General features: G+C 33.5%; 3 protein-coding genes across 3 annotated transcripts; 1 reads left to right on the plus strand and 2 right to left on the minus strand.

Annotated features, from left to right (window-relative positions):
- Nucleotides 1-41: 41 nt before the first annotated feature.
- On the plus strand, nucleotides 42-3,743 carry LOC6647143 (endoplasmic reticulum metallopeptidase 1-like). Its single transcript, XM_023178360.2, has 13 exons — nucleotides 42-97; nucleotides 350-407; nucleotides 476-801; nucleotides 859-1,198; nucleotides 1,272-1,354; nucleotides 1,413-1,688; nucleotides 1,748-1,898; nucleotides 1,959-2,185; nucleotides 2,247-2,427; nucleotides 2,495-2,841; nucleotides 2,914-3,122; nucleotides 3,183-3,468; nucleotides 3,540-3,743. The coding sequence occupies exons 1-13, from the start codon at nucleotides 80-82 to the stop codon at nucleotides 3,705-3,707; spliced, it is 2,670 nt and encodes an 889-aa protein (XP_023034128.1). The 5' UTR covers nucleotides 42-79; the 3' UTR covers nucleotides 3,708-3,743.
- Nucleotides 3,728-6,520, minus strand: LOC6647142 (proline-, glutamic acid- and leucine-rich protein 1). Its single transcript, XM_023178361.2, has 8 exons — nucleotides 6,370-6,520; nucleotides 6,094-6,304; nucleotides 5,498-6,035; nucleotides 5,255-5,437; nucleotides 5,086-5,193; nucleotides 4,873-5,017; nucleotides 4,651-4,815; nucleotides 3,728-4,584 (listed from the first exon to the last, which is right to left on the minus strand). Exons 1-8 carry the CDS (start codon nucleotides 6,478-6,480, stop codon nucleotides 3,790-3,792), a joined length of 2,256 nt encoding a protein of 751 aa, XP_023034129.2. The 5' UTR covers nucleotides 6,481-6,520; the 3' UTR covers nucleotides 3,728-3,789.
- Nucleotides 6,521-6,760: 240 nt separating this feature from the next.
- Nucleotides 6,761-7,926, minus strand: LOC6647141 (V-type proton ATPase subunit F 1). Its single transcript, XM_002070599.4, has 4 exons — nucleotides 7,780-7,926; nucleotides 7,291-7,372; nucleotides 6,995-7,200; nucleotides 6,761-6,934 (listed from the first exon to the last, which is right to left on the minus strand). The coding sequence occupies exons 1-4, from the start codon at nucleotides 7,831-7,833 to the stop codon at nucleotides 6,902-6,904; spliced, it is 375 nt and encodes a 124-aa protein (XP_002070635.1). The 5' UTR covers nucleotides 7,834-7,926; the 3' UTR covers nucleotides 6,761-6,901.
- Nucleotides 7,927-9,323: the final 1,397 nt, after the last annotated feature.

Consider the following 9,323-nt stretch of genomic DNA (forward strand, 5'->3'; position numbering starts at 1 on the left):
GCCTCAAAAACCCGATATTTATCGATAAGAGATTTCAGTGTGCCCAGGTGTAAGCAAAGATTGATTTTTACATCGAATAATGGACCGGCTTTACGGAGTAAGTTTCTTTAAAAATTAAAAAAGTTTATAAAATAAATTTATAATTCAGCGAAGCTCGGTAATTAATTGAAAATACTGAACATAAGACAAAAGGTCATTGCTGACATGACTTTAAGCCAAGATAAAGCAAATTCAACGAACACTTACGTTTGTATATATACAAATGTACAAAGGTCTTAAATTTTTATTGCTTTTTTATTTTCAAATTTTATTATTATTTACATTGTATTATTTTACATATTTCTTTTAGAGCTGCCTTTCGGACAGTCGAAGATGTCGAAACGAGACCCTTAACTTATTTGATGCAGGTAAATATTTAATTAGGGAAGTATTAAACAACAACAAATTACTAACAACAATTTATAATTAAATATAGGTTACAGAAAACGAAACATACATCACATTTCTCAAGGATGGGGATTTGTTGCCATTGCAATAACATTGCTTTTGGGTTTTTATTCTCAATATCATTTCCATGAGAATTTACCGAAAGCCTTAGACAATTCCGAACTACTTCATAATCCGAATTCATTTTTATCTGAGCGCGCTTGGCATGATCTGAAGATACTTTCCAGTTTTGGCTCTCGATCCGTTGGAAAGTATACTAACGAAGTTTTAGCAATCGAGTTTTTAAAGAAAGTCATAAATAATGATATCAAAAAACTTGCTCACTCCAATCAGCGAGTTGAACTAGATGTTCAAGTAATATAACATTATTATAAAGACGAATAGAAAATATAGTTTTTGCTCCTTCAATAGGTTGTTAGCGGAGGATTTTGGGCCGATTTTAAGCCGTATGGTATGACAAGTATCTATCGTAATGTACAAAATGTGGTTGTGAAGCTACATGGCGAACCAGGACTAAGACCTTGCAAGAGCCTTCTCATCAATGCGCATTTTGACAGTGTGCCAGGAAGTCCAGGAGCAAGCGATGATGCGATGGCATGTGCTGTGATGCTGGAAATTCTTCGAGTATTGTCAAGGCAAAGTAATCGAAACAAATGTGATATTATCTTTCTATTTAATGGAGCCGAGGAAACTGGACTTCAAGCCTCGCATGGATTTATAACAAAACACAAATGGGCAAAAAACATTGGAGGTAATAAAGAAAGTAAAATGCAGATTTTATTAAAATCCAGTTATATGTACACTCAAAAATATTACTTTTTTAGCTTTTATTAATCTCGAATCGGTTGGATCTGGAGGAAAAGAGATGTTATTTCAAAGTAGTGTCAATAATTCGTGGCTTGTTACCGTAAGCTTGTCAACAAAATAGATTATTTTGAACATAAATCAAATTATCCATGTTATAGATGTACGGCAAGTCAGTACCACATCCTAATGCGCAAGTTGCAGCTGAAGAAATATTTCAATCTGGAATAATTCCATCTGATACAGATTTTCGAATCTTTCGTGATTTTGGAAAATTACCTGGCATGGATTTTGCACATCACATAAACAGTCACCGGTATCACACCAAGTACGATCATATAGACTACATTCCAATAGGCTCTGTACAACATACTGGAGACAATATCCTGGAGCTAACAAGAGCCATTTCAAATGGTGATGAGCTACGCAACACTAAAGTATGTTTCCAAACTAATAGTTTTTTAAAAATGTTTTTTAACGTTTTCATTTTTTTCAGAAAAAAAATATTAACCAATCCCAGGTCTTTTTTGATATTTTCGGATTCTTTTTCATTGTTTATTCCAAAGACTTTGCAACGGTATTTAATTATATTGTCGTAGTGTCTGCGGTTTCAGTCTCATATTTATCGCTCTCAAAAGCAACCAAAGGTATATATAAAATCTTTGGTTATGTCTTTTTTTATTCATTTTCTTTTTTTATTTTTGAAGGCATAAACAAAAAACATTTGCGATACGAAATATTTCTGGGTTTTGTTATTAAAATGATTAGTTTAGTGAGTTCCGGAGCCTTTTGTTATGCGATTGCATATGATGTGGATGTGTCTGGACAATCCATGTTCTGGTATAGCAATACGTATCTATGTATTCCCACATATTGCTTAGTCACCGTTTTCGTACAATGTGCTGTGCATTTGATTTTTAATCGAAATTTAAAGGTGACTACTACTAAAGGCCGCTCGTTAATGAATGATATAGGAATGTGTAAACTCTTTTTAGACTCCGCTTAGTTTAGCCTTGCAAACCCAAGCCAGATTGGCTGGAACGTCTCTTTTTTGGGGAATACTTTGCGCAGCTGCAACTGGTGCCGGAGTCCGCACATCTTATACCATTATGGTGCCAATCTTTATAACCAATGCAGCCAATGTGGTGATAGCTATTTGTGACTTTCAGAATTCAAGTATGTAACTAAGGTTTCTTCTTCTTCAAGTCGAAAATTAAAAGATATGGATACTTCTTATTTGCAGTAAGGCGATGGCTTTATATTCATCTTTTTGGACAAATTTTCGTTGTGTTATGGAGCACCCTGTTTTACAGCATGGTTCTAGGAATTTTTATACCGACTGCAGGAAGAATGGGCGGTGAAAAGAATCCTGACATAATAATTTCAATTATCTGCTGCTGTTTAACGTTCTTCATAACAAGCTATCTGACACCTTTGATCGTATTGTTGGAAAGGAAGAAAATATTTTTAATTTTACTTTTTACGGCTTATATTATAACTAGGTTTTATTTCATTGCCTTTACAAATGTTGGTTTTCCCTACTCAGATGATACCGGAGGACAACCACGAACACAGAGACATTATATGTCGGTAAGTTTAAATTTAATTGAATTTATGCAATACGGAATTTAGTTATCATTTCATCTTTATATACGTTTATAGCACACAATTCGAACACTTTATGATCGTGATGGTAATATTAGGTATACAGATTCTGGTATTTGGATGTTAAATATGGATCGCAATTCACAAAAAACAATCGAAAGCCTAATAATGCCAGAAGAACCAATCCCCAATCACAAAAACATTCTATGCAAGAGCGAAGCCTTCTGCGGCTTACCGATTTACTCCATTCGTCAAGCTATTACTGGGTAAATTTCAACTTACAGCTCAGTTTTGTAAACTTTTAAATAATTAATTAATATCGTTAGCGGTTTTTGGATACCGAGCTCTATGCCAACAATTCGAGAGACATCGCATCTCGAATTATTATCACACCAGCAACTCTCTGATCGAAATCATCGATTGAACTTTGCTTTAACAGGAAGCTATCTAGCATCTCTGCAAATCCATTTACGGGACAATGTGAACCTTAAACAATGGAGTCTTACAACAAATTTGCCCCCCAGCGTAAATTATAATAAAAAGGATTCATACTTTGTTTTAATCACAACAGGACTGGAATCAGAAGCATTTAACATCACGATTGACGTTGAGGTAACTTTCATGAGGTTTCTATTTCCATACAGTTTATTGCACTGTATCTATTTATTTTTTGTAATTTACAGACTGCCGAGCAACATCATAAAAGAGCCTTGCTAGACATTACACTAGTCTCAACCTACTTTGATTATCACAAGGATCATACATCGATTTTTGCCAAAATAATATCCAAATTACCGCGTTGGGCGCACGTTGTGCCTAGCGTCGCCTCACTTAAATCGTGGACATTTTAATAACATAAATATATACGTAATTAATGAAAACCAAAATTACTTGCTTTATTGGTGTTTGTCAGCCTGCAGTTTTAATACAACATTACCAGAATTCATTAACAAACGCTGCATTTAATTCTTCTACAAAACTGTCATCAATGTCGTAATTTTCTTCTGGCTTGCTACTATCATCAGGACTTAAGTTCTTAATTTCTGATACAACTTTGGGTCCAGACACATTGCTTTCTTTTAAGTCATTTACTTTGTGAATTTTAACTGGCGCTTTCTCCTCGACGACGGGAAGATGACTACTACTATTGGGTGGCACGACGTCAGATGGAGGTGGCGATATATCTATATTTTCTATAACTTTGGAAGCCATAATATTAGCGGGTGGTGCGGGTATATCAACGTCTTCTACAGTTTCTGTATCATTTGGCATGCCCACCTCCATTAAACTGGTATCCTTTGGTTGTGCTTCAATATCCGTGTCAAGTTCGCTGGTAAGCATTTCATTGTTTCCAGACTCATCTTCAATTGCAGAAATGTTATTGTCATTGAGCAAAACGGTTTCTTCTTCACTCGTAGAAGTTGAACTTCTTAGATCTCTTTTAAAGAATACACTTTCTTTTTGCGGATGAAGCATATTTTCAATAGTGTCAATTAGATTTTGGCACCACAAACGCACTTCAGATGAACTGTCCCGCGAACGAGTTTCATCTAACAGATATAAAATTATCTCTGTGGGCGGAGGACAACGGAAATTCCTCGATTGTACAATTATTGTGAGCGTCTTATATATTTCTGCACGATATTTCCAATCGTGAGGTTGTTCCGATTTTGAATGCAAATTTTGTTGCATTTGAATACAAATAATTAATAAGGTGTTGTAGACATCCTGTAAAAACAAAAAAGAGAAGCTTAAATTCGAGAAAAAAACTTTCAATCTCCTCACTGTACGTACCTTTATAATTGTGTGTTTAATTAAATGTCCCGAAGAATGCAATAAATTTTGCAGACAACGGAAAGCCTCTTGGCAAAGCGAAGAAGTTTTAACTATTCCAGTAACTTCATTATTTAAAAGTTGGACATCTTTTTTACGTCGTGGTAAGTTATTTGGTCGCTGCAACTAAAAGTGAGCCTAATATTAGTAAGAGTTTATCTTCAAACGAATAATAGTTACAACCTCTGATGATTTATTGGTTACGACTGGCCGGACATCATCCAATATTTCTTTTATTAAATAGTCTGAGATGATTTCGCAACGGCTTCCATCATTTAACACAGAACACCAAAGCGTTATTACTTTGTACACTGAAGAACGTAGGTTTCTAAAATGTAATATTAGATGTAGATAAGAGAACCAAATATTTATGTGATAAAATGCTTTGATACTTACACAAAATTCTCTTGTGGTTCTTTGCTTGTTGCTGGCTTAGTATTCTTTAGAGAGTCTAATAGAATACTTAAAATCAAACGAAAATGCATCCTAAGGTGAGTGTTACAGCTGTAAGCAATAATATCAATTAGTTTTTTTTTAATAAAATTGAACTTAATAGGTGGCTTACATGGTAATTAGAACTTCTAACAATTCAAGAAGCTTGAAATGTAATTCCGGTAGAAGACTGCCAAAGCACAAGTTGTCAATGTTTGAATTGTTTCTGTAACTTGTCAATTTTAAACCAAGACCACGTTGGATTAGATTAAGTATTCTCTTTGGATAAATACATTTCTTGACGGGAAAAGGTTCACTGTTAAAACGAGAAAGAAAATTGATTTCACCATTTGATTTATATTATTGTTGAACGAACCTTAGGGCAATTTTAAGATAGTCAACCAGATTGCAAAAACGTCGACAGACCCGAGCACTTCGTTCGATGGGGTCTCCTTCCAGGACAAGTTCGAAGTAGTCCAGCTTAGTACTTATAGCAGGCCTTTCAAAAATTTCGTCTTGGGAACTGATCGTTACATTTAGCAAATCATGAAGATTGCCCAATATTCCCAATTGAAAATCCCGCCATTGTCCCTTATCCTTGTTTTCGCCATCGTTAGGAGCTCCACCGCGCACCTGCTGCAGCATTAGCCAACATTGCCCAGTTCCATGTATTACATCGACATCGCTACTATCCACCAGTGAAGCTAGAAATTTGTGGACCATAGCTCTCCCAGACTTACTGGGTCCGGGATAGTAACGTAGGCATTGTTCTAAAGCGTTCAAAGAACTAATTGTGCTGGGTATGTTATCGCGTATTTCCTGAAGACTTAGACTCTCAAAAAACTTAAAAAGGTAAGTGGATGCAAATGTTTTAGCAACATCAAAGGTGGATTGAATTCGCTTGATGAGCAACGCTGTAAGAGAACGTGTACACATGATAAGTACAATCATTTAAAACATGTTTTAACATACCTAGAGCCTCATAGATAAGATGACCATATGAACGGATCTCCATTGCATTACATGACTTCATTATGCTAGCCAGCCATATATGTGCCTTTTTCTCCAAAACGCCTGTGGAACACATGTCCTGATCTAGGTAAGCGATGAGGAACCGTAACCCAATCGCACGGCTCGTGCTTTTTGAAAGCATCGATGTGATTGTTTGAGTCGCCACATTTTTCTGAAACCAAAGCGTATTTGTCACTTAAATGTCATGCGTATTTCAATTAATTTGGCAAAACCTACATCATCGGATATTGTGTGATTTTTGTTTATCGCATCCAGGTAAATATTTCGACTTTTTGGATTGGCATTTGCTATGCTTTGAAAAATAGATTCTATTCCAGACATTTTCATTAAACATGTGCGGGCACCTTCGAGATGTGAGATATATAAAAAGTGATATCGATAACCGCGCTTGTTTTTAACACTGACATCGCAGAGAACTGGTTCTGAACCGGTCACCTGCCAATTTTTCTTAACCAAATCTAAACTTTCATTGTTTTGAAACAATATTAATATTGAATACAATTTTTAATTCAGATATTAACGAAACAAACAAATACTTTATTTAAGTTTACAAATATTTATATATACATTTTCAACAAATGTTACAAAAAAACTTTTAAAAGGAGGGTAAACAAAAGAAATGAATTTAATTGATTACCATCGTATTTAAGTAATGCAATTCTATTTTAAAACATTTGTTATTAATGCTGGAATTATGCGGCTGACAATAATACACAAGTATGTGACTAAGCTTCTTTAAAGCAAGAAATCAGCGCACCAAATCTTCGGGATTGAACATGCCCTAAAAAATAATGTAAAAATTAATATAGTTTCAACATTAAAATTGGACAGCGTAACTTACTCGTGCACGTCTCAAGATGGAATCCTTGCTGGCATCGTAAGGATGGTCTTTGGATGGAATTTCAAGCACTGCTGGCACTGGTGAAGTGTGTGCATCTATAACGTGTCGAATAAGTTCTGCATAGTTCTGATTTATTAGGATAATATCAATATCATCACGTTTCAAGAATCGCTTGAAGCAGTCTTCAATTTCGCTCACAGCAGTATCTTAAATGGAAAAGAGAAATATTTTCAAAATGGGTTTGCATAAACTTGGATATCCATATCCATTATATTTTGAAATTCCAAATAACCTACTCTTATCGACAACCATAAAGTTGGGGTGACGGTTTTTGTTTATTTCTCCGATTCCTCCAAGAAGAAATCCAACACAAGTATCCTATAAAAGAAGTATGAGTGCACATTTGATGAATAAGTTTATTTTTTATTTTCGCACAAGACTTTGTAAGTGTACCACAGAGTTTGATTGCCCTTGTACAGATCGATGGTTTCTATTTGAGGCACCTGTGCCTACAGTAAGCATAGACAAAATCAATAATTTTCGATGCGAATTATTTGTCCATACATGAATGTACATATATACATACTTGCATGCGGATAATAAAACTTATAGACATTATACGAAGAGTCTCAACTTTAACAGATGTCCTTTCGTTGAAATACTTGTGTTTTTCATATTATTACATATGAAGATATGTACATACACACCAACACACGCACATATGTACATTGTAAATTTACATTTGCAAAAATTAATTATGATTTTTTCGAGAAATGGTTACTAACCTCATCGCCAATAACTGATATCAGTTTTCCTTTGATTGCCGAGTGTAGTGCCATTATGATGATGTTTTAATTGTAGTTCAATTTATTTCTTCAGGTCAAACAATTCGTCGATTGAGCTCAAAGAAAAAAGTGGTCAGCTGACATCTGTCACGAGATATGCAATAACGCCCTAAAAAATACCAAAAACAGTACTCATTGGTGGCAACCCTAAAACAGATATGACACTAAAAACGCACTTTTTTAAACAATTAAAAAAAATCAACTTTTAAATTTAAAATAAACAATCAATCAAAATAAGTAACAATAAGTGATGTAACATAATATATATAATATAATATAACAATAAAAAAGAACAAGGAAAACTAAAAACTAGCTTTTCGGCGGTGCTTAGGAAAAATAAATCGCCATTGTGTTCCTCGACTTCAATTTGAAGGTTCATTTTTTGTGAAATTTTATTGGATTAAATATGCACGGTATCGAAATTGAGAACGTGTTTTATATTTATTGCATAATGTAATCAAAAAATACAACAGTATCTCTGACATGTTACCTACAAATAATTTCTTATTTTGTAATTCAACTTTCTTTTAAATAACAAATACATATATACTTTAAATAATATTTAATCTTAATTACTAAAATGTTAACTTTCTATTTCACATTTTTTCATGCTATGTTTTGCTTTGGCTTTAAAGTAGTTTTTATATTGTATTTTTAAGTAATGTATGTATGTATGTAAGTACCTATGAGCCATTGGGAAAAATTATCAAAAAATTAGCTTGTACCACGCACTCCTATATGGATTTCAAATATAAAATTGGTTTTCAAATTAAATTTAAAATGCATTTACATCCATTGTGTAAATGTTTTGTAATTGATTTGTCTTATTTAGCCGGAATTGAAAAGTTTTGGAGAAATCGGATATTAATATTAAGAATAAAGAAATTGAATTAATTCGCTGGAAAAAATGTGATAAATTTGAAAGTTTTCCTGGGGGGTATATCTTCCATTTGTTTTTAAGTATGCTTGATGATTTCAATACAAAATAATAATTACGCGGCACAAGCTGCATTTAGAAAAAAGTTTTAGATACTACTGGTAATTTACTCGTTTCTGCATTTCGTCGTTATCTTCATTGTTTTAATATTCGTTTTATAGTTTCTTGTTGGTTTTAAAAAGTCGTTGATCAATTCTGAATTTAACATATTTTATCTGTTAATATACTGCCAGACTTAGTGGTGGTGTTTCAAACTTGTCTATCATATGGTTAATTGAAATCTGTTATGTATTTCAATAATTTTCTGTATTATATTCAACAATTCTTAAGCTTTAAAATTACACACATTCTTTGTATACAATTTCAGTTTTACATAACATAATTGTTTTCATATTATCCAGTTAATTGGGTTGAACGTAAAGAAAAATTTAATTATTATGTGAACTCGAATTTGTTTTTGTATTTTTTTTTTTTTTGGCAGTATTTAATATTGAAATTGTTTTTTGGCATTCTGAAAATCTTGTTCTTACTGATGCGATTTTATCAG

Source organism: Drosophila willistoni, chromosome 3R (assembly GCF_018902025.1).
Source record: "Drosophila willistoni isolate 14030-0811.24 chromosome 3R, UCI_dwil_1.1, whole genome shotgun sequence".
NCBI classification, from domain to species: domain Eukaryota; kingdom Metazoa; phylum Arthropoda; class Insecta; order Diptera; family Drosophilidae; genus Drosophila; species Drosophila willistoni.

Coding starts and splice junctions, on each gene's coding strand:
- LOC6647143 (XM_023178360.2), top strand. Junction 1,355..1,412: donor ATAATTCGTGGCTTGTTACC/GTAAGCTTGTCA, acceptor TCCATGTTATAG/ATGTACGGCAAGTCAGTACC. Junction 2,842..2,913: donor CACAGAGACATTATATGTCG/GTAAGTTTAAAT, acceptor ATACGTTTATAG/CACACAATTCGAACACTTTA.
- LOC6647141 (XM_002070599.4), bottom strand. CDS start 7,833: ATGGCACTACACTCGGCAATCAAAGGAAAACTGATATCAGTTATTGGC. Junction 7,373..7,779: donor TATCAGTTATTGGCGATGAG/GTTAGTAACCAT, acceptor CTTCTTTTATAG/GATACTTGTGTTGGATTTCT. Junction 7,201..7,290: donor CTTTATGGTTGTCGATAAGA/GTAGGTTATTTG, acceptor TTTCCATTTAAG/ATACTGCTGTGAGCGAAATT.
- LOC6647142 (XM_023178361.2), bottom strand. CDS start 6,480: ATGAAAATGTCTGGAATAGAATCTATTTTTCAAAGCATAGCAAATGCC. Junction 6,036..6,093: donor TCTTATCTATGAGGCTCTAG/GTATGTTAAAAC, acceptor GTTCTCTTACAG/CGTTGCTCATCAAGCGAATT. Junction 4,816..4,872: donor TAACCAATAAATCATCAGAG/GTTGTAACTATT, acceptor GCTCACTTTTAG/TTGCAGCGACCAAATAACTT.